The sequence below is a fragment of the Schistocerca piceifrons genome, chromosome 6 (genome assembly GCF_021461385.2).
Source record: "Schistocerca piceifrons isolate TAMUIC-IGC-003096 chromosome 6, iqSchPice1.1, whole genome shotgun sequence".
NCBI lineage: Eukaryota > Metazoa > Arthropoda > Insecta > Orthoptera > Acrididae > Schistocerca > Schistocerca piceifrons.
Genome location: NC_060143.1, coordinates 198,896,635 through 198,922,420, shown reverse-complemented (window position 1 = coordinate 198,922,420; position 25,786 = coordinate 198,896,635). Strand labels below are relative to the sequence as shown.

The window sequence follows — 25,786 nt, the reverse complement described above, 5'->3', positions numbered from 1 at the left end:
TCTTGAAGACAGATGTAAAATATTCCAAGAAAATGTATTAACAGAGTTTCAAGAACTGGCTGTAAATGATTATTCTAGGGATATATTACAACCCCTTGTGTATAGCTCACATAGGTATTGTGAGGATAAGACTAGGATAATTACTGCAAGCACAGAGGCATTCAAACAATCATTCCACACTCCATGCATGAATGGAACAGGAAAAACCTAATAACTGGTATAGTGGGGTATACTCTCTGTCATGCACCTCACAGATGTTTGCAGAATATACATATAGATGTAGATGTATATGTAGAGTAGATGGCAAAGCTTAAGTTTTGAAAATAGACTAGATAGCAAAGCTTATGTTACAAACAGACCCAGCCTGGGGTTGGGAACTGTTAAAGATGTTGATGAAGAAGAAGAAGATGATGATTATACTGGAAAATACTTCAAATCAATCATGGTCCTCCTACACCAGATATTTATTGCCTTGTTTCTGTGAAGGAAACTGTGAAAAAAAAGAATATATATATATATATATATATATATATATATATATATATATATATATATATATATATATATATATATATATATATATATAAAAAGAAAGATGATGAAACTTACCAAACAAAAGCGCTGGCAGGTCGATAGACACACAAACAAACACAAACATACACACAAAATTCTAGCTTTCGCAACCAATGGTTGCCTCGTCAGGAAAGAGGGAAGGAGAAGGAAAGACAAAAGGATATGGGTTTTAAAACCCATATCCTTTTGTCTTTCCTTCTCCTTCCCTCTTTCCTGACGAGGCAACCATTGGTTGCGAAAGCTAGAATTTTGTGTGTATGTTTGTGTTTGTTTGTGTGTCTATCGACCTGCCAGCGCTTTTGTTTGGTAAGTTTCATCATCTTTCTTTTTAGATATATTTTTCCCACGTGGAATGTTTCCCTCTATTTTTTTTTATATATATATATATATATATATATATATATATATATATATATATATATATATATATATATATATATATATATATATATATTTTATAAAAATAAAGGGAAACATTCCACGTGGGAAAAATATATCTAAAAAGACAGATGATGTGACTTAACGAACGAAAGTGCTGGCAGGTCGATAGACACACAAACAAACACAAACATACACACAAAATTCAAGCTTTTGCAACCAATGGTTGCTTCATCAGGAAAGAGGGAAAGAGAGGGAAAGACGAAAGGATGTGGGTTTTAAGGGAGAGGGTAAGGAGTCATTCCAATCCCGAGAGCGGAAAGACTTACCTTAGGGGGAAAAAAGGACAGGTATACACAAATGAAATGTCTCCTTGTGTCTGTGTATGTGCAGATGGATATGTGTGTGTGTGCGAGTGTATACCTGTCCTTTTTTCCTCCTTTTTTCCTTTTTTCTTCCTTTTTTCCCCCTAAGGTAAGTCTTTCTGCTCCCGGGATTGGAATGACTCCTTACCCTCTACCTTAAAACCCACATCCTTTCGCCTTTCCCTCTCCTTCCCTCTTTCCCGATGAAGCAACCATTGGTTGTGAAAGCTTGAATTTTGTGTGTATGTTTGTGTTTGTTTGTGTGTCTATCAACCTGCCAGCACTTTCATTTGGTAAGTCACATCATCTTTGTTTTTAGATATATTTTTCCCATGTGGAATGATGTGTGTGTGTGGTGAGTGTATACCTGTCCTTTCTTCCCCCTAAGGTAAGTCTTTCCAATCCTGGGATTGGAATGACTCCTCACCCTCTCCCTTAAAACCCACATCCTTTCGTCTTTCCCTCTCCTTCCCTCTTTCCTGATGAAGCAACTGTTGGTTGCGAAAGCTTGAATTTTGTGTCTATGTTTGTGTTTGTTTGTGTTTCTATCGACATGCCAGCACTTCCGTTTGGTAAGTTACATCATCTTTGTTTTTAGATATATTTTTTCCACATGGAATGTTTCCCTCTATTATATATGGAAACTTTCGTTTGGTAAGTTACATCATCTTTGTTTTTAGATATATTTTTCCCGCGTGGAATGTTTCCCTCTATTATATATACATTCGTCAGGAAAGAGGGAAGGACGAAAGGATGTGGGTTTTAAGGGAGAGGGTAAGGAGTCATTCCAATCCCGGGAGCGGAAAGACTGACCTTAGGGGGAAAAAGGACAGGTATACACTCGCGCACACACACACATATCCATCCGCATATACACAGACACAAGCAGACATAGAAAAATGTAAAGGCCTTTACAAATGTCTGCTTGTGTCTGTATATGTGCGGATGGATATGTGTGTGTGTGTGTGAGTGTATACCTGTCCTTTTATGCCCCTAAGGTAAGTCTTTCCGCTCCCGGGATTGGAATGACTCCTTACCCTCTCCCTTAAAACCCACATCCTTTCGTCTTTCCCTCTCCTTCCTTCTTTCCTGATGGAGCAACCATTGGTTGCGAAAGCTTGAATTTTGTGTATGTGTTTGTGTTTGTTTGTGTGTCTATCAACATGCCAACGCTTTAGACTGTCACAAATAAAGCTTTTGGTCATTAAGGTTTTTGTAAACAATAGATGACAGACACACACACACACACACACACACACACACACACACACACACACATGACTGCAGCCTCAGTCAACTGAAGCCACACTGCGAGCAGCAGCACCAGTGCATGATGGGAGTAGTGACTGGGTGGGGGTAAGGAGGAGGCTGGGGCAGTGAGGGGGAGGGATAGTATGGTGGGGATGGCAGATGGTAAAGTGCTACAGGTTAGATGTAGGGCAGGGGAGATGTGGGGTGGGTGTGGGGAGTAGCGGAAAAGGAATGAAGTAAAAAGACAAGGTATGATGGCGGAATGACAGCTGTGTAGTGCTGGAATGGGAACAGGGAAGGGGCTGGATGGGTGACGACAGTGACTAATGGAGGTTGAGGCCAGGAGGGTTATGGAAATTTAGGATGTATTTCAGGGAAAGTTGCCACCTGCACAATTCAAAAAAGCTGGTGTTGATGGGAAGGATATGTCTTAGGCTGTGAAGCAGCATGATCAGCAACAGGATGGTCCACTTGTTTCTTGGCCACAATTTGTCGGCAGCCATCCATGCAGACAGACAGCTTGTTCATGGTCATGCCCAAGTAGAATGCAGCACACTGGTTGCAGCTTAGCTGGTAGATCACATGACTGGTTTCACAGGTAGCCCTGCCTTTGATCTTTGATGGGATAGCTGATGTTAGTGATCGGACTGGAGTAGGTGGTGGTGGGAGGATGTATGGGACAGGACTTGCATCTAGGTCTGTTACAGGGGAATGAGCCATGAGGTAAGGGGTTGTGTAAGGATGGATGAATATGTTGTGTTGGTTTGGTGGATGGCAGAATACCACTGTGGGAGGAGTGGGCAGGACATTTCTCATTTCAAGACACAGATTTGTTTTTGTACAAGGTTGGGAGGATAATTATGATCTGTGAAGGCTTCAGTGAGACTCTCGGTATATTTTGAGAGGGACCGCTCATCACTGCAGATGCAATGACTGTGGGTGGCTAGGCTATACAGAAGGGACTCCTTGGTACGGAATGGGTGGCAGCTGTCGAAGTGGAGGTATTGCTGGTGGTTAGTAGGTTTGATATGGATGAAGGTACTGACATAGTCATCTTTGAGATGAATGTCAAGATCTAGGAAGGTGGCTTGTTAGGTTGAATAGAACCAGGTGTAGCAAATGGCGGAGAAGTTGTTGAGGTTGTGGAGGAATGTGGATAGGGTTCCTCAGACTTGATCCAGATAGCAAAGATGTCGTCAATGAATCTGAACCAAGTGAGGGGTTTAGAATTCTGGGTTTTTAGGAAGGATTTCTCTAGATGGGCCATGAATAGATTGGCATAGGATGGTGCCATGCAGATGCCCATAGCTGTACCCCAGATTTGTTTGTAGGTAATGCCTTCAAAGGAGAAGTAATTGTCAGTGAGGATATAGTTGGTCATGGTGACTAGGAAGGATGTTGTTGGTTTGGAATCTGTCAGGCTTTGGGAAAGGTTCAGTAGCAGTAAGGCAATTGGCATTAAGAATGTTAGAGTAAAGGGAGGTGGCATCAATATTTATGAGCAGGGCACCATGTGGTAAAGGGACAGGAACTGTGGAGAGTAGGTGGAGGAAAGGGTTGGTATGTTTTATATAGAAGGGTAGGTTCCAGTTAATATTTTGTAGGTGTTGAGGTATGTGAGCAGAGATTCTCTCAGTGGGGGCACAGTAACCGGCCACAATGGGGCGTCCTGGGTGGCTAGGTTTATGGATTTTAGGAAGCATGTAGAAGGTAGGAGTGCAGGAAATGGCAGGGGTGAGTAGAGAGGTGGACTCCAGGGAGAGGTTCTGGAATGGGCCTATGGATTTGAGTAGTGATGAGAACCTGCTGCATTTCTGGAATGGGGTCACTGTGGCAAGGTTTGTAGGTGGAAGTATCTGACAGCTGGCAGAGTCCTTCTGCCAGGTAATCCTTGCAGTTCAAACCAACAGTGGTGGAGACTTTGTGTGCAGGTAGTATTATAAAGTCGGGATCAGTTTTTAGATGGTGGACTGTGGTTCTTTCTGCAGATGCAATGTTAGTTTACATGTTGAGGGATTTGGAGAATGATGGTGAGGCAAGGTTCAAGGTTAAGAAATTCTGGAAAGTTGACAGGGGGTGATTTGGGGGCACTGGGGATGGATCATGGTTGGATGGAGGACTGAGTTAGGCAGGCTTCAATATTGGTCTTTGGTTGAATCTGATTGGTAGCGTTGGCGGTGAAAAAGTTTTTCCACTGTAGGGACCGGAAGAAGGAGATATGGTCTTTAATAAGAACTATATGATTGAATTTGGGAGTGGGGCAAAAAGTGAGGCCTTTGGAAAGAACTGATATTTCTGTGGGGCTAAGGCTTCTGGAGGAAAGATTGATGACTGTGTTATGGGTCTGTTTAGGTTCTGGATTCTTTGTGGTGGTGGGAGGGAGTTTTGGAGGATGGTGTATGTGTAGTAGGACTGCGTGACAGGGTTTGTCAGCTATGAATGGATGTGGGGGAGGTTTGGAGGTTTTTGTTGAGGTGGTGGACAGTGGTATTCCAAGGCAGGAGTAGGAAGTGAGCAGGATGGAGAGCTTTTAGAGGTGGCGTTGTGCATGTTGCTCAAGTTCCTGCAGGGCAAGAGTTTCATTGTATGTTTTGGGTTCCAGGAATTTGGGATTGCATAGCTGGAGAATTTTGTGGATGGAGAGAAGGTACTGCAAGGAGGTTTGGGCTTGGTTGATATGATTTTACAGGACAATGTTGGTGAGTGCTAAGGATTGGTGGAATATAAACAGGCGGAGGTCTTTGTGCTGGGACGGGTGGCACCTAAATATGGGTAATTTGAATGTAAGGTCATTACGGGGGACTCCATGAGCCAAGCAACAACATAGGAACAGTATGTGGGACTGGTATTTCACTAGGGATTTCTGTATTGATGCAGCTGGAAGGAGCAAAGATCCATGGTCATGGAAAAAAATGAGAAAAATTATGTAAACGACTTTGAATTATGTCTGAAAAATTTCGCAAAAATACACCCAAAAGTGTGAAAATTCATGAAAAGGATGGAATGGATGCAAAAGGGGGAAACTAGATGAAATCTGAGGGAGTCAACAATAGCAAAAGGCAAAAACTCTCTAAAATTGCCGAGAAGTCGCAAGGATCAAAGTAATGCATAAATAATAAAAAAATATATAATGCCCATAGCTTTACCACTATTGAACACTATCCTGCCCAATGCCTGATGGATTCCAGACCAACAATCTCCTTCCTAGTCGCCATGACCAACCATATCCTCACCCACAATTACGTCTCCTTTGAAGGCATTAACTACAAACAAATCTGGGGTACGTGGCACCATCGTATGCCAACCTATTCATGGCCCATCTAGAGGAATCCTTCCTAAAAACCCAGAATTCTAAACCCCTCACTTGGTTCAGGTTCATTGATGACATCTTTGCTATCTGGATCGAGGCTGAGGACACCCTATCCACATTCCTCCACAACCTCAACAACATATCCCCCATTTCCTTCATCTGGTCCTATGCAGCACAACAAGCCACCTTCCTAGATGTTGACCTCCACCTCAGAAATGGCTACATTGGTACCTCTGTCCATATCAAACCTACTAATCACCAGCAATATTTCCACTTTCACAGCTGCCACTCGTTCCATACCAAGAAGTCCTTTCCGTACAGCCTAGCCACCTGTGGTTGTAACATCTGCAGTGAGGAGCGGTCCCCCTCAAAATATACCGAGACTCTCACTGAAGCCTTTATACAAAAACAAATCTGTGCCCTGAAATGAGAAATGTCCTGCCCACTATCCTTCTCATTCCACCCACAGTGGTATTCCGCCATCCGCCTAACCTACACAATATACTCGTTCATCCTTCTCTCCTTTCCAATCTCCCCCCCCCCCCCCTCCCCTCCCTACCTCTCACCTACCCTCCGTCTAACCTGCAGCACTTCACTGTCCGCCACTCCCATCATAGTATCCCTCCCCCTCCCCACCACAGCCTCCTCCTTACCCCCATCCAGTCGGCACTCCCATCATGCACTGGTGCTGCTGCTCGCAGTGTTGGTTTCAGTTGCCTGAGACTGCAGTCTCATATGTGTGTGTGTGTGTGTGTTGTCTATTGTTGATGAAGGCCTTAATGGCTGAAAGCTTTATTTGTGACAGTCTTTTTGTTGTGCCTGTAGCTTCTCCGCTATATGGTAAGTAACAACTTTCCTTTTCGTAATATTGTTAGTGATGGGTTTGTCTGAAGGGACTGTGAAGTGAACATAATCAAAAATGATATATACTGGTGTTGAATTCATAGTTTTTGGAATCACTAAGCTAACTAGTGGCAGTGGTTGCCAGTGATGTTTAATCCATAGGGCTGGTGCTGTAGGTGGGAAGGTGTGATATGCAATGCATAGTTCCAGAACGTTCAGACCAATTTCAGCTAACATTGGTACACATTTGTCTTACCAACTGGGAAATATACTGTACAGCTAGAACTCCTGCAATGCTCAAAGTGATGAGTTGGAAGGCGTGGCGGCTGGAGGAGGGTCTACATGTAAATATAGGTGTTGAATACATAGAGAAATTAAATCAACTTGATACTGGTGAATGCATATGGATTACTTCCTAAGAGAAAATTCTATGGGGCAAAGATATCATCAGCATCCCTTTTTTGTGGTAGTGAGGAGAAAGAAATGGTGCCACATAACCACAGTTCTGGAATGCCTGGTGCAGTTACGAACGAATTTGGAATATGTACGATTTACTCTCTGGAAAGGAATATTGACAGATTGTGACCTCCACTTGATTTGCTGGCTACAATTAGCATCTATCACACTTGACATGAATTCAGCCTTACCGTTTCATGTATTAGACAATGAACTAAGTAAGAACTTGCTGCTTATCTTTGTTTTTGAAGTTCTTGTACATGTCAAAACTGTGTAGTTATCACTTAGAGGCTCAAAATTTCAGTGTTGCATCTTCTTTAAAAATGGAATTGGTTTCTAGAAATAAAGCTGGCAGTCAGTTTTAACCATCATGTTTTTTTTAAGCTTCTTGTTGCACAGATAACTTGATGTTATGAACATTACACCATAAGCACAATACCATACCTGACATACACATAGCGTCTCCTCCTAAACCATCTACCAAGCTTCTGACCCTCTGACTTTCAGTTATAAACATGGTACACACACTGCAAGGTCAATACACTTATTACATTTTAATTTATTTATGCAGGTTACTAATGCATGTTCAGATTTACATTAAATACAATACAGATACTGGTAATTTTTATATAATATTTCTCCTTTTTTGCAATGAGTAGAAACTATAAAAAATATAATTTAACATTCCTGCTCTTACAGTACAAAGAACTTCAAACTGACAAGTTGTTTTACTATTCTTGAAACGACATTACAATTTAATTTCTATTATTCTCTAAAGACACTTTTCCAAATTTTATGCATTGTTTTAGTATCACAAGGATCTGATTATGAGGACAGTATCAGTATTTGTGTGAAACAGGTAATGCTGTAGAATTTCTATTTGAGATGTAATTTATGCATTTAAATGCTTGGATTATAGCATAACACAAGTTTGATATAATTTAAAATTCATTGTGAATATGCCTTCCTCTAAGTTTTCTAAGAGCTATACATTTTTGAAAGGTAATAACTTTTATATGAGTAAGTATGCAAATCTTGTAGCTACGTGTTTTATTAGATTATGTATCAATTTGTGTTCTGTGATAGTTTAGATGTATTTTCATTTTCTTACACAAACTGTTGTCATTGCTTCTGAAGCTATTATTTTTAGATATTTAAATGTCGCAAGCATAATCGTGATTGCGGATAATCAGAAACTTTTCTTTCCTTTATTAACTTGTGAGAATATAAATTGAATATTATAAAATTACCTAAGTATAAATGTTGAAGATAGTATTCTGATATTTATTCCTTCATCTAAGGGCAATATATGCCAACAACTGAGCTCACAAACTTTTAGTTAGTAAAGAACTAAATACATAGCACAAAAGTGTTAAAGTATCTGATACACAACCTGATTCAATAGTGAAGTCTCTAATATGTGATCTAAAACATTATAGCAGTAAGAAATTTCTAGTGTGTTTAGGGGTGGGGTGTAAGTGGAATGGAGTTATTTTTAAAAAATTTAAAAATGATCAGTACTGGTGTAAAAACCATAGCTCTGGGGTTCTCTAAGCTGATTGGTGTCCTTTTCCTCCATCCTTATTGGTGGGGATGGCAATAGAAAAGGATGAAATGTAAAGTCTAATACTACAACTCTTTGAGAAATTTCAAACAAATTTGGAATACATAAGACTGGTATACATAATAACTGGGAAACATTGAGTAATCAGCCTGTAAGTAAATAGACTGAAAGTAAAAAAAAAACTTTTTGTTAGTATGCCTATTAATATTTCAGCTTGGCAACACAGTGGATCACAACCAGTGTGAAATGAGTTACAGTGAAATGCAGAAAGTTCCTATTGTTTGTGTTTTGTCTTAAGATTTGTGTCAGATATCTTATGCTGACTCATTCTTTGTTGTTGATACACATTTCAACTGAGCTGCATAGAATAGGACATCCATTAATCTTAGGAATTTTAAATGATTATAATTGAAGTATTTATTTACTTTTTACATGCTATGTCATTTAACAACGCAATAACTCACAATATTCTTCTGTGTAAACTTTTTTTAGTTGGAAATGTTTTAAAATCTTCCAGTTAGTTACCTAAAACCACAATAGCAACATATAAAAAATCTGAATATGTAGCAACCTCTACAAAAAATTAGTCATACATGAAACAGGTTGTTCTTATTTGTTGTACTAAACTGTTAATAGAATGAAGGACTCGTGGCTCCACTGAAGGAAGAAGATCGTCTGTCAGCAACGGTTTGGGCAGTAACAGAAGCTGCAGCAGTAGTGCCTAGAGGTGTATTTGTAGTTACCTCTGATGATGGTTGTCTCTCATGGAATCCATGTTTCGTTGGTCTGGGACACAGCAAGGCAGTCAGTCTGTCACATTATTTGCACCTGAGACCTCCGCGCAAACCCTGGAATACGTGCCTACTTACTGCTGCGTCACCTAATCCAGCCATTGATTGCCTTGATTCAGTTGACACTGACTTTCCACCAGGTATGAATTTTTTGTCATTATATTATTTCTAATTTGCTATATTTATGGAAAACAATGAAAGTATTTATTTATTTATTCATCCGTGGAACAATAAATACTGTATGGATGTCGTCAGATTACAACACATGAGCACACATACATTTACAATTAAACAGGTTTCTAATTACATAATATTTTGGTGATAATGTCATATGTTGCTAATAATCTACATCTATGTTAAATATTCTTTTACAGTATAACAACTTTTACTTACTAAAAAGGTTTTAAGCTTTTGTCTGAAAGTGAGGGGCTCATTTATTTCTTTAATTTCTCGTGGTAATTTGTTATACAGTTTTATCCCATTATAAAATATACTTTTTTTGCGTCTTTGCCTTGTTCTTTCTATCTAGATGGAGGTGTTGACAAGCTCTTGTTTCATGGTCATGTATTAGGCTGTATGTGTTGTACATGTTGAGATTTTTCTTAATGAACATTATGTTCTGAAAGATATACTCACAAGAGACAGTTAGAATTCCTAGCTTTCTAAATAATTCTAGACAGTGGGCCCTGTTGTTGCTATTTGTTATTATCCTTATGGCTCTTTTTTGTACTTTGAACACAGTTTGTATGTTACTGGCACATGTTCCCCAAAACATGATCCCATAGCTGAGGACTGAGTGTAGATATCCGTAATATGTTATTTTAAGACAGGTATTATTGCATACCGGTGCAAGGATTCTAAGAGCATAGCATGCTGTGGATAATTTCTTTGCCAAAATGTTGACATGGTTTGTCCATTTCAGTTGGCTGTCTACATTCATCCCTAAGAATTTGGTACTTGTTACACATTCTAATTCATTATTATTAACTTTTATTCTAGTGGCATTGTGTTTTTTGTTCAATTTGAAGTTAGTATAGTTAGTTTTCTTTACATTTAGGGTTACTTTATTTTTTAATGACCAGTTGTGGACATCATTGAGAGCCTCGTTTGCTCTTTCTGACAGTTGTGTTGGATTTTCGCCTGTTATTACTATGTTGCTGTCATCAGCAAAAAGTATTTTTTCGCCATGTCTGATACTTTGTGGGAAGTCATTAATGTATATAAGAAACAATATTGGGCCTAGCATCTTTGAAGTTGGTAACACTAAAAATAATAATCACTATAAAAAAATTAATTAGATTTATGCAACAAGGAAACAAATATTCATATGAATTTAAAGGAAATATGCAGCTTGTTTTTCATGTCTGACAGCTATCATTCCCATGTGTCAATAAACAATTCTGATGAAACTTGGCGGGTGTGTAGAGGGGAGGGAGGGGGGGGGGGCAAAATAATGAACTATGTATTTTTTGTGCCAATTTCACTTTTAAGGGGTAAAACACACCCCAAAAGGTAACAGGCCTATTAGGTTTGGAGGGAATATCTTTGAAACGATGATATATAAAAAATGTTACTCATATAAAAATTGATATGCAAGTAATATTCTTAAAAACTGTGTAATCAAATTTTGTAATAATTTGAAATTTTGCAGAGTACCCCACCACCATTAATTAATTTTGAAAACTTAAAACTTTTGTTACAGTATAAATTAAAGAAGCTGTCAAGCTATATACATCCATGTGTAACAAAGCTGCTTTCTGGCATACCATTTTTGGAAAATAAGCTGCACACATAGTGCTGTCAGAGTATTTTCAATATACTTAAGTAAAATATCTAAACATTCGTTATTAGTCTAGTTATTTATTTTACTTATATTTGTTGTATGTTTTAAATTGTTATTTTATGTTTTACTTTTTTTCAATTTGACATATATGTATTTTGTTAATTGAAAATAATAAGTAACTTATTATTATGATATAAAATCATTACAGCAATGATAATCTGTAAATAGATGTTTAAAACATAACAATTTCTTACACCATTCACATAAAATGAATGGATTTTCCTCACATAATATAGATGACAGAGAACACAAAACAAAATCAGCAGGATTTCAAATTGTCACAGTGTAGCACTTCGAGAATTTCCGCATAAATTCTAGAACCACTTGTCCTTCTACCATCTTGAGCACATGATATTTTAAATATAAGTGGGAGAGTTGAATCATATCTACTGCACCACCTGTTTCTGTGTGCAGGTTGGAAGTTTGTCATGAGAAGACTGTAAGCGTGGTGGTCGAACGACGCCGGCAAGTATTTGCCCCTAGCGCCACAGAAGCCGTGGTGAAACAACAAGAAGTAATTATGTAGTATTCTTTGCTGTTTTAGTGACTGTGATTATTGTTAAAGAAAAATGAACAATTGATTATAGACTTTTAAGTACTTCACATATTGGGCTCACTAGAGGCAAGATGGATTTATAAATTATGTGGTTGTTACACCAACTTTATTGCAGATGTATTTTATAAAGTCTAATGCGAGATGAATCGGTTGACTTGTAAACATTCGAATATTGATGTGAGAAATATTGAATTTGTTCTCTGAGGAAGTTGAAGTATATGATGACTGAATTAAAAGTATTCTTTGAGTACTAAATTATTTCAAAAGTAGTAAGTGAGTCTTATAAATTCCTGTTAACCAGCAGTATTCTTCAGAGAATAAGTTTTTGGTGATCGACGTAGCCGGAAATCAAGAGAAGAAGATCGGCTGTACATACCAAGTAAGTCAACCTATGGGAGAGAGGTGTGTATTTTGCAATCCAACTTCACATCACTTCGGGTCATCTAAAGTGTTAGAACAGATGATCCTCTAAATATCCTGATTTGAATTAGGCATATTTCAGTACATTGTTAAGCCATGATAAAAAGAATTGATTATGTAATAGCAACTGCAGCTTAATTACATTGTTTCTTAAATCTCGATTAGCATCAAATTCATTCAACAGAACTAGACCTGAAAATCTTCTCACTCACAAGGTTCTTCCTACATCAAAAGCCATATATGTACCACATCTTTACCTGTGTTGTCGAGGCTTTTGGCATAATCTGGTGAACAGTTTTCTTGTCCTTGGGTATGGTGGTCAAAACGGTTTTTCACACTGACAGCATGCCTTATCTTAACTGTAAAAGGAACTAACTGTGATTTAGACCAAGAATTTGATAACCTCTCTTTGAAGCCCCAAATTTTCTTGAGACAGCATCGAAATCTGGTAAATAAATATCTGACCAAGTGAAAATATGTTTGAAGATGTTTTCTTTCCCAGTGAGAATGAAAAATCTGTATTATTGTTAGGGCTGTCACTGTAAAAGAACCATACAGAACATTATACCAGAGTACAAGGCTCTAGTGATCCCAAAGGGTTCAACAACACTTGTAAAGTCGTGAGGTGTAAATGGCGTTCAATGTTGGAAGAACTTTGTGAGCAGATTTTCAGATATAGTTCTATTGAATGATCTTGATGTCAATCTCTTCTTGAGAAACAATATAATTAAGCTGCAGTCACTAGTACATAATCAGTTCTTTTCACCAAGGCTTACCAGCGTACTAAAACATGCCTGATGCAAATCAAGATATTCAGTGTCACCCACAACAATTTGGAATCCTGCTGAATTTTGTCTTATATTGCGTTCTCCATCATGTATATTATATGAAGAAATTTTGTTCATTTTATGTGCATGATATAAGAAAGCATTTTGTTTTAAGCATTTATTTCATTGTTGGAATGATTTCAAATCAAGAGTTACTTATTATTTTCAGTTAACGAAGAAATAAAAAAAACTAACAGACTGCTTCACAAAATAACAAAGTGCTACCCAAATTCAACATTTGTCCAGCTAGATTTCAGGAAACAACACTTCATAAACAGTGGAGATCTCCTAAATAGAGCAGGACAACTGTATGTCTGTGCTCAGATTATGAAAACAATAAATAATCTCAATGATCAACACAAACTGCCTGGTATCCTCACTGTAGCAGTAACTGAGCAAATGGAAATTTACAAGGAAACGTCTAAGATGAGAGAGATACCTAACATACCGGTACCAGTATCTGAAGGAGTCATAGAATATGGGGTACCAGCAGAAATGTCAGAAACATCCAGCAGAGTTGAAGAGGAAACAATTTCTTCAGATGAGAAAGCCTACAAACCTAATGTAAACTCATGTGCACCTGAAACCTTCAAGGATGAAGCTGTCAGCACATTCCACACACTTAATGCCTCATGCTCACTTGTAACTAGGACTGCAACCACACCAACAGCCAAGAACCATTCTACTAGATCCAGAAACTCATCAGCTGCTCTGCGGATATCTCAAAGGAAGAGCCTCAGGATAAGAAGAGCTGCTGTGCATAGTGACTATTTTTTATGGGATCTTCGCAATTCAAAGAAGAAGGAAAAGGCAGAATATTTACAGTGTCAGCAACAAGAAAGTACAAAGGTAAATAGTGCAGCAAATCCACTACATGAAACTTTAACAGTTGTATACCAAAATGTACACGGACTAGAAAGTAAATTAGCTGAAATAGAAGTTTTATTAACTGACTATCTAAAAGACATTAACATACTATGCATAAGTGAGCACTGGGTAAAAGAAATGCAAGCGTCTAGCATAATTATTCCAAATTTTCAAATGATTAGCAAATTTCGTAGAATCAGCCATAAAGGGGGTGGGACATGTATTTATGTTAGGACAGGGGTAGAATCAAAAGAAATTAAATGTAAACTAAAATGCATAGATAAAGATTTTGAATACAGTGTATGTGAGGTAACCAAATTAAAAATTACTATTGTGTGTTTGTACTGATCACCATTGGGCAACTTTGCCATTTTTATGGAAAACTTTGAGAGACTACTGAATGAACTTAAACATAATGTAATTGTTCTTGGTGATTTTAATGTTAACTTTAAGAATGATTGTAGTAAACAACAGCAACTGTGCAATCTGTTTTTGTGTCATAATATGATGGCAACTGTAAATGAAGTTACCAGATGTGGAAATATGTCTTAAACTATAATAGATCAAGTATTTATAAACAAGGACAAATGTGAATATAACACTGAAGTAATTGACACTGGTTTCTCGGATCACAAGGGTATCAAATTGAGTTTAAATGTCACATCTTACAAGGACGCTGTTATCAATAACAATTACAGAGAAAGGAGATTTATAAATGATGACAGCATAAGAATTTTTAACTACATTCTGGAAAATAACAACTGGGGTAGTGAATCAAGTCGTGATGTCAACACAACGTTTGACTCATTCCTTGAAAGCTACAAACACTGCTTCGATGTTGCCTTTCCTATAAAAAGAGTCAAAACTAAACATAAAACCAAAACATGGGTTACACAGGGGATTAGAAAGTCATCAGACACTCTCAGAAAGTTAAATAAATCAGCCAGGAAGAGTGTAGCACTGAAAGCACATGTGAAATGTTATAGAATCCTGTACAAGAAAGTAATAATTGCACCTAAGAAGCTTGATAATGATTCATATATTGAGAAAGGTAACAACAAAATGAAGTCAACTTGGGAGGTAATAAAAAAAAAATATAGGTAGACACAAAAGAAAAGATAACAGCTTTGTCATTAAAAGTGGGGGTAAAACTGTTAAGGACCCACTTCAGATTGCCAACATATTTAACAAACATTTCACAAATATAGCCATAAATTTAATTAAAACTAAATGCAATTCCAGTAGCAAGGTAAAAATCCCCATGAATGACATGACAATGTTCCTTTATCCAGTAACTGAATCAGAGGTACTAAATGCTATAAATAAGTTAAAAAATAAAATGTCATGTGGATGTGATGGGATTCCTGACAAAGTCATTAAGCAAAGTGCAAGAAACATAGCCTCACATCTCACTGAAATTATAAATGAATCTTTTGAGACAGGGGTGTTTCCATCAATACTTAAAATGTCAACGATAAAGCCACTTTACGAGAACAGTGATAAATATGATGTTATTAACTTTAGGCCTTTATCGATGTTGTCAGGTTTCTCAAAAATAATAGAAAGGATAATGTATCATAGACTATACAAATTTCTTATTAAGAATAGAATATTGGTTAATGCACAAAATGGTTTCCGTAATAATAAATCAACTGAAACAGCTATCTTCAATTTTTTACAACTTGTTCTAAATTGCATAAATAGATAGGAATCAAATTGTGGATTGTTTTTAGACTTATCAAAGGCCTTTGATGTCATCGACCATAAGTTACTGCTTAGGAAGTTATATGCCTATGGGATACATGGAGTTGCCCACAAATGATTTGAATCATATCTGTTGGACAGGTATCAGAAGGTGGAGATAAGCCTTAGGATGTATTCATCAAGATTTGAGAGAGTTTTGTACGGAGTACCCCAGGTATCTGTATTAGGGCCATTACTGTTTTGAATATTTATCAATGACCTACCAAGTCAACTATCTGAAGCAGAGGCAGTACTGTTTGCTGACGATACAAGTTAAAAGCAAACAGTGAAGCTGACTTACAGGAAAAAGTCACATTAGCAACAGACGAAGCAGACAGATGGTTTAATGAATGCCAAAAAAAAATAACGTGGATCAGCTTCAGGCATATTACAAATAAAATAAAAACTAACCTTACAGTAGAACTGGGTAAGTGTAAGATTGAACAAGCATCATACACTACATTCTTGGGAGTATTGTTTGATGAACACTTAAGATGGGAAAAGCATGTAATATCATTGTCGCGACAGGCGTGAATGGAGGGACGAATGGAGACGTGTCGTCTTCAGCGATGAGAGTCGCTTCTGCCTTGGTGCCAATGATGGTCGTATGCGTGTTTGGCGCCGTGCAGGTGAGCGCCACAATCAGGACTGCATACGACCGAGGCACACAGGGCCAACACCCGGCATCATGGTGTGGGGAGCGATCTCCTACACTGGCCGTACACCACTGGTGATCGTCGAGGGGACACTGAATAGTGCACGGTACATCCAAACTGTCATCGAACCCATCGTTCTACCATTCCTAGACCGGCAAGGGAACTTGCTGTTCCAACAGGACAATGCACGTCCGCATGTATCCCGTGCCACCCAACGTGCTCTAGAAGGTGTAAGTCAACTACCCTGGCCAGCAAGATCTCCGGATCTGTCCCCCATTGAGCATGTTTGGGACTGGATGAAGCGTCGTCTCACGCGGTCTGCACGTCCAGCGCGAACGCTGGTCCAACTGAGGCGCCAGGTGGAAACGGCATGGCAAGCCGTTCCACAGGACTACATCCAGCATCTCTACGATCGTCTCCATGGGAGAATAGCAGCCTGCATTGCTGCGAAAGGTGGATATACACTGTACTAGTGCCGACATTGTGCATGCTCTGTTGCCTGTGTCTATGTGCCTGTGGTTCTGTCAGTGTGATCATGTGATGTATCTGACCCCAGGAATGTGTCAATAAAGTTTCCCCTTCCTGGGACAATGAATTCACGGTGTTCTTATTTCAATTTCCAGGAGTGTATTTATTTAGGATGTAATGACGATCATTTGCTATTAGTGTTAAGCATTTTTTTCTTAGTCTTGAGTTAGAAATAAAAGTAAGTGTACTAAACAAGGGAATTTTGTCTAATTTTTTCATGTACTGTGACAGAGGAGAACCACCTGCAAAGGGAAGTGATAGCAGTGCATTTCCTTACTAACTGCCCCTTGGACCTGTTGAAAGCCTGGACAACTTGGTGAGAAAATGTGTAAAAGCTCATGAAAAGTGTGAAACTGCTTGTGGAAGATACAAAACATTGAGCAAGTGAAATTTTCTGTCTGACAGGACATGTATCAAGTGATGTGTACTTAAAATGTAATCTTCGCTTACCCAAAAAGAACATCACTTATGATGAGGATGTCTAATTTTTTGTTAAAAGTATAACTTGTGGATATTTTGTGCATCTGTACAATATACTCTATGTAAATATTTTGTATTGAGATTTTCATATGGCCAGTTCATATACGTATAAATCTGTAAAAACATATGTACCATAGTTTCGATAAGATTGATTATGTAATATTTTTTGTGTGTAGATTTTTAACCTAATTTCTGGGGTCACTTGATTTGCCCAGTTAGCTATTTGCAATATCTATCTGGTCAATCCAATTAGGAGGTGATATGACAAAGCAAGCTTGGATAATTTTACTTCCCCTCTTGTTTTGCCATCTGCCTCCTTAAAATTAATTTTTTTCCTGTCTGACTAATTACCATTAACATACGTGAGTATAATCTGCATTTCCATACAAGAGAAAAGTTGGCCCTCAGTTTTAAAGAATATAACACCAGATCCAATTTTGTGCTTAGTTTTATGTATGTAATTGATTTTCTAATTTATTTTGACTATTACTAGTTATTATCTTTTGTTATAAGGTGAAATAAGTAACTTAAATTCTGTTGTTGACTTTTAAACAAATATAAATCCTGTATTAATTACAAACATGTGGAGGAACAACTAATAGTGTTCCTAAATGATCTATTTGGCTCTATTCGAAAACATGTTAGCATAAATAATTCCAAAGTAATTAACAGTTTTGTCAAAAGTATTGTTTGTGTAACAATATCTGTTAACTTCATCATTTAAACAAGTAACTTGGCCTAGCTCTTGTAGTAGAAGAAACTCTAAAAAGGTTGCAGTTTTTTGATGTATTCAGTTAATTTAATGAGTTAAGTTTTAATTGTAATTTCTGTAAATTAAATGTCAAACAATGTGTAATTTCAGTGCCTATTATTGTGTGGATATATAAAGGCCCAGTTTTTGCTCACGAGTCAGTCAGTCCACAGCCAAGTTTCAAACAAGAACGTGTGTTGGTTAGAACAACAACAATGCATCAACTTAACTGTGAAATAAGTATTACACCAACAGGCCATATGTTAAGGCAATGACAGTGTCTGTTCAATTTATTTGAAAGACTATGAAATGTGTGGTTAGGTTTTTACTGCTTGTAGATGTTCAAAAGTAAACTATTGTAGCAGTATGTGGATGGTTGCCTGCAACCTATTAATGAGGCTTATTAAAAGTTAAACAATAGTATCTTTCACGTTTAAAAAAAACTAGCTGTGGAGTGCCCCAGGATTCCGTGCTAGGCCCTCTGTTGTTCTTGGTGTACATGTATGATTTGCCAAACCATTTGACAGTTGCAGAAACGGTGATGTTCGCTGATGACACTAGCATTTTTATAAAAGGATACACCGAGGATAATCTACAGCAGAGTGTCTCTAGGACAATAAATGAGACAGGAAAATTGTTTAGCGATAATGCTTTGATCATAAATAATGATGAAATGGTATTGATGAATTTCAGTAATATTAAAAGTAAAGCTAGAAGAAGAGTAAAAGCTGAGTCAGGGAACTATGTTATTGCACAAGCTCCATACACAAAATTCGTAGGTATATGGGTGAAAGAGCACTTGAAGTGGGAAAAGCATCTAGAAGTTTCAAGTAAAAAAGTAAGTAAATGCTGCTATGTGCTAAGAATGCTTTGGGAATGTTGCAACACTGAATCATTGCAATGTGCCTGTTATGCTTACATGAACAGTTTGCTTAGATATTGTGTGATCTTCTGGGGAAATACAGGTATGGCAAAACAAGCTTTCAAACTTCAAAAAAGGGCTATTAGAATAATTAAAGGGGTCCCCTGCAGAGTGTCATGCAGGGAAATATTTAAAGAGTCTAAAATAATGTCTCTTCCTAGCTTATACATCTATGAATGTGTATGCTTTCTGAAAATTCACCAGGAATTTTCAACATTAAATAATCATGTTCATAACCATGAAACAAGGAACAGGGATGATTTTCACAGACACCCACAAAGGAGCACTCTACCAAAAAAGTTTTTAGTGCATTGCCTTCTACAATAAAGAAAATTAAAGAATTTCATAAAGTCATGATAGATCTTAAACAATTTTTACTAGCATATAGTTTTTATAACATTGAAGAAAATCTGAATATGGAAAAGTAATATTATTTATATATATTGATATAACATATTTGTATTTATTATCCAAGTTTTTGAAACAAATTAAATATAAGAAACTATATTGTAATTGACTACATCCATACAGTGTGCTGTGTTGGCAGAAGAGCCAACACAGTGTTGCTAGAGGAGGCCAAAATGCACGCGTTTAATTACACGCTGACTGGCATGAGGTCTGGAACAGGACAATATCTTGAGAATTGCACATCAAGTACGTAGTTGATATAATACTTAACTTTAATCCACAATTGTAGAACATCGCTCTTGATAATACATGCTTCATATAATAAATATCAATTGAATACGGCGCCTTGCTAGGTCGTAGCAAATGGAGCTGAAGGCTATGCTAACTATCGTCTTGGCAAATGAGAGCGTATTTGTCAGTGAACCATTCCTTGCAAAGTCGGCTATACAACTGGGGCGAGGGCCAGGACGTCTCTCTAGACCTGCCGTGTGGTGGCGCTCAGTCTGCAATTACTGACAGTGGCGACACCCGGGTCTGACGTATACTAATGGACCGCGGCCGATTTAAAGGCTACCACCTAGCAAGTGTGGTGTCTGGCGGTGACACCACACAGTGTATATTGTTAACGGGTGAATGAAGAGACTGAATTGAATTGAATTGTTAACTGCCCACGTAACTGTGTATTATTGGGAGGATGTGAAAAGTGAAAGTAAAGAACTGTGAAATGCAACTGTGCACCTGCCAGCTTCATCATTTACAGTAGTCAGTATTGAACTTCCACCCCACATTTTTCAGCCAGTATGTCGACAATGCAGTATGTCGACACTGAGGACTATTAACTTCACTCCCCATTTTTCAGCCATTATCACAATGCAGTACGTTGAAATAAAGCAGACAAATGTCACATCTCTTCTTGGGATGTATGTTCCTTCAACTTTTAACAGTAAACCATGCTGTGATGCAGAACACCTCTCTTGCAGTGTCTGCTATTGGTGTTGGCTGTGCATCTCTGTCATTGTTTTTGCACTTATTAACTGAACGTGTAATGAAATGCGCTACTCCCCTTTGGATTTTCAGTATTTTGTCTGTCAATCCTATCTGGTATGGATTCCAGACTGACAAGTAATATTTAAGTATTGGTTGAGCATATGTTTTATATGCCCTTCCACTGTTGATGGACTACATTTTCTGAGGTTTCTTCCAATGAATCTCAGTCTGGCATCTGCCTTATCTGCGATTAATTTCATGTGATTCTTCCACTTTAAATTGTTCTCTATGCGTACTTCTATTTATTTTATGGATGTGGTTGCTTTCAGTGATTGTAAATGGGTATCATACTTTACACTTGTGTATGTTAAATGTCAACTACATTCCCTCACCAAGCATTGACTGTCTACATATCTTAATGCATTTTGCTATAATTTTCTAGCATTGCAACTTAGTTGTACATGACATCATTATCCACAAAAAGCTTTGTGGAACTTCCAATGTTATCTACTAGATCCTACATATATATTGTGAGAAGTAATGGTCCTATAAAAATCTCTTTGGGTACTTTTGAAGTTACTTTTATGTCTGCAGACTTCTCTCCACTGATAATGACACGCTGTGTTCCATTTGCTAGGAACTCTACAATCCAATCACACAGTTTGTCTGGTATTCAATACGCTAGTATTTTGTTCATTAGATGGCAGCATGGAACTATATCAGACTGTATCGAATACCTTCCGAAAGTCAAGGAATGTAGCACCTTCCTGGGTGCCTGTCTCTACTGATTTCTGGGTCTTGTGGATGAACAGAGAGAGCTGGATTTCATATGATCATGGTTTTCAGAACCCCTGTTGATTCCCACAGAGGAGATTTTTAGTTCCCCGAAATGTCTGGAAGAACATGTTCCAAAATTATGCAACAGATCAATGTCAGAGATGTAGGTGTATAGCTTTGCGCACCTGCTTGATGAGCTGTTTTGAAAACAGAAATGACCTGAGCTTTTTTCCAATTGTTAGGAACACTAGAGGCCTGTGGTACATTGCTGCTACAAAGAGGGGCAAGTCATTTCACACACTCTACATGGATTTGAATTGGTATACTGCCTGTCCAGTAGCCTTTCCCCTGTTGAGTGACTTCCATCACTTTTCTATCCCTTCGTCACTTACTTTGATATCTGTTGTTTTGTTGTTCATGCAACAATTTAAAGGAGGAACTACAGTATGATCTTCATCTGTTAAACAGTTTTGGAAAAAGGTGTTTAGTATTTTGGCCTTTTCTGTGTGATCCCCTGTTTCGAAGCCATAGTGGTCACACATTGTCTGGATGGATAGCTACAGTTCGTTTACTAATTTAACATATGGCCAAAACAGCTTGGTATTTTCTGTAGGTCAGTAGATAGACTTTCACTTTCAAATTCTTTGAATGCTTCATGTGTGGACCTCATTTGCTAATTTTGGTTTCATTTCATTTTTGTTAGTCTGTAAGACTTTGACCACATTTAAATTTGCAGTGAAGCTCTCTTTGCTTTGTAGCAGTTATCTAACACAATTGTAGAATCATGATGGGTCTTTTCCATCCCTCACAATTTTGTTCATCACATTTCAGCATAAAATGTATTGTACAATGCTGTCGGACTTTGTCCATTGGTATTCAACATTATCTGTACTGGAGATGAAATTTACATGTAGACCTGTCAAGTAATCGGAAATTTGTTTCTTGTCCCTCTTGCTAAACAAAAACATGTTCCTACCTTTCTTTGTATTCCTGTTGACAGCCATATTCAGTGGTGCTGTAAGAGCCTTATGACCAGTGATTTGCTGTTTTATGCTGAGTTGAATTCAGTGCATTAGTGTTTGTAAAATGATGCTTTCATAAAAAAATAAAAAAAAAATAAAAATAAAAAAAAATAAAAAATAAATAAAAAATAAATTTACGATCATTCCACTTGGGACCTGTGGAAGGTACATTACCTTATTTGTTTCAATTGTAAATATTTGTCATGTATTATTGTTTTTCTGACATGTTCTACATCCTGGAGGACCTCCTCACTACAGATCAATTGGAATGAAAGTAAATCTAATCTAAATCTAATATAAAAGTTATGGTATGTTTGGCTCTGGCAGGTCTAAGACATTATTTTTGTGTGTCGGTTGTGCGATGACTGCTCTAGGTAATTTTTGGATAATGCACTTAGAACAGTTTCATACAGATTCCTGTTCCTACTACCATCATAATCACCTGAGTCTCTCAATCTGTCTCCACCGAATACTATAATATGGCCAGGAAATTTACACAAAATATTCTTCCAATTTCTCAACTGTTCCGCCATGGCTGCTGCTGAGGCAGGGGGTCTATAAAAGCATTTCATGACCATCTTTGATCCACCTTTCACATTTATCTTCAGCCAACTTATTTTGTATTTTGAATCTAGTAATCTCACTACATATTATCATATTCCTTATTGGTATGAACACACCTCTACCATCAGCATTCACTCTACCTTTGTGATGTACATTCCTCTCAGAGTTTAGAATTTCTTTGCTATTAACATCAAGTTTCAGCCAGATTTCTGTCCTAGTACTATCTATAGTAGCTTCCTCTCTTACATTGGCTTTAGTGGTAATGGAAAACAATTTTTATCAGTGACAATAAGCTGCCCTTCTTGGAATAGTTCGGCTGTCCCTCCAAGCATACCTCTTGTGCTGAATTGTGGCTGCTCATTAAAATTAGTGAGCCAAAGTTCTCCTTGACTACCTACAATACTTATGATCATTACTGGCATGTAAATTTCTTTTGTGAGCTTGAGTAGCTTTTTGCAGTCAGCAAAAGCTTCATAGAAACGTACCAATGTAGAACTACTCAGCCTGGTATTATTCTGCACCTCTTAAAATATTAAACATTTTTTTCCTTAACTTTCATCTGAATTTAGTCATTCATAAGAAGTGTGAATATAAACAAATATGTAAATTTGTAATTCAGGTGGGTTGTTTTTGATCCGCTAATTAGAAAAATATATTTTGTTTTGCTGGAAACCATTTTAATGAACTGATAAGAAGTATTACTACAGCATGTAATGGTAAAACTAGTATGAAATTTGAGTGTGATTGGCACTACTCATTAAAAAGTCAGCATTTGATTCCTTCCAGTGACCTGTTCCAGTTTTCAAAAAACTAATTAACTTCAAAGCTATATCTAATCAAGTTTTGAACATACCCAAAATTATTTTTACCATTTGAGCCAGTATGCCTGTTAGATTCTGAGAAATGACTTCACAGTCTTGTTGCCTTTGTTTTTCTGAACCACATAACACACTTCATTATTCAGTTAAGCCCTTAAATAAATGATTGACAAAATTAACATAATTTCAAATATGGCAACTTTCCTTTTAAATTGGTAGTCCTCAATGGAGGCATACAATATGCTAATGAAATAGTACTGAAAACTTTTATAATTTTCCAACTAATTACCTTTTAGTTAAACCAACAGGTCATCAATGTTATTCAATTTTTGCCTCACAGTTTTATAAACTATGATGTAATTCTCAAGATCAGAAAATATCATTACACTAGTTTCTAAATAACCTTTCCAACTCAAAATTCTTCAGTTCTGGATGACATCTCTGTGTGACATCTTGTTGTATTTTTGTTAATATCTTTGGTAGCAGTTTGATTGCATTGACCTTCATACTCAGTTAACATCTGTTGTGAGTACACATACTGTTATCATCAAACTGATGTCTCAATGCTACTGCGTTCACAATTATGATTACAGAAACATTTGTGCAATGGATAATTATGTACCGTATTCATTTTGATAGACTGTGATTTGAAAGACAGGTTCGTTGTCACTAAATACTGAACTTTTGTTGATGAACTATTCTAACTGCTGTGTTGAGAGTGAGGTCAAGAGACTGCAAAGTGGTGTTGTGCGCAAGTGAACTCATCATAGATAACAAGAATGGACTGTGTAGATGAACTTTCACTGAATGTTCCTATTGTTTATAACATTTTTTGTTGTCCTTCTTTTGGATGAAAATTAGCAGGATAGTTTGAGCTAGATTTACCAGTGGAATAATATGTAAAGATCTTTCAGTCGGTATAGATTGGTCATCATTCCAAATGAACATATTTGATGTGAATAAATGTGAATTGGTGAAAAATTTAACACAAGGATATTATGTTCATCATTAAACTGCACTACCATTCAGAAATAAGAGGTCAACGACAACTGCTGTCTATGAGTGCATCAATTCCATCCTAAACCTGATGAACAAAAAGCAGGAAACAATAGGAGTCTTTATTGACTTGTCAAAAGCTTTTGACATGGTGGACCATAAAATTCTGCTATCAAAGCTAGAAAGATATGGTATTCGAGGTCTGTCCAACAAGTGGATCAGTTCCTTCCTGACAAATCGTATGCAGGCAGTGTGCGTCAAGCACACAAATATTGAACTAAAAACTGTATCTAATCACTTATCTGACTATAAACAAATAAAATGTGGTGTAGCCCAAAGATCCGTATTGGGACCCCTTCTGTTTCTTCTGTACATAAATGATCTAAGCTTAAATATTGATGCACGCAAATCAATCATATTTGCAGATGACACCACGATTCTATTAAAAGGAGACGACGATGAACAGTTACAGCAGACAGTAAACACGGTCACGAAACAACTTAGCAGCTGGGCACAGAGTAACCAGCTTGTAATAAACAGTAAGAAAACCGTTGCTCTAAAATTCCACAATGTTCCTAACAAGGACATGTTTATCCCATCAGTCTCTATCAATGACGAGCCAGTTGGTAACAGTACTGAAACCAAATTCTTAGGACTTTGGCTGCAGAGTAACATCAGATGGAATAAGCATATTGAATGTCTCAATACAGAACTGAGCAAAACATGTTATCTTCTTTGTTCATTAAAATCATGCTGTAGTGAGAAAACAGTAATGAGTGCATATCATGCGTACTTTCATTCTCGTCTTAGATATGGGGTCACCTTCTGGGGAAACTCTAAAATAGCTAATAGCACATTTAAACTACAGAAAAGGGCCATTAGAATCTTGTTTGGGTGCAAGCCTAGAGACTCTTGTAAACCCCTGTTTAAGAAATCTGGTATTCCCCCATTACCGTGTGTATACATTATGGAAACCCTTTTGTTCTTTAAATTAAATGTAATAGGCAAGGACCAGAGGCTACAAAAAAACTGTGATATACATGAGCACTTTACCAGACAAAACAGGAACTTACATATGACTCAAATCAGC

General features: G+C 37.4%; 1 protein-coding gene across 1 annotated transcript in view; it reads left to right on the top strand.

Annotated features, from left to right (window-relative positions):
• Positions 1–25,786, top strand: part of LOC124803234 — a 121,501-nt gene that overhangs the window by 80,492 nt on the left and 15,223 nt on the right. Inside the window, exons 4-5 of the mRNA XM_047264414.1 lie at positions 9,377–9,671; positions 13,428–14,020. Coding sequence (XP_047120370.1) covers positions 9,377–9,671; positions 13,428–14,020 — 888 coding nt within the window. The remainder of the gene's footprint in view (positions 1–9,376; positions 9,672–13,427; positions 14,021–25,786) is intronic.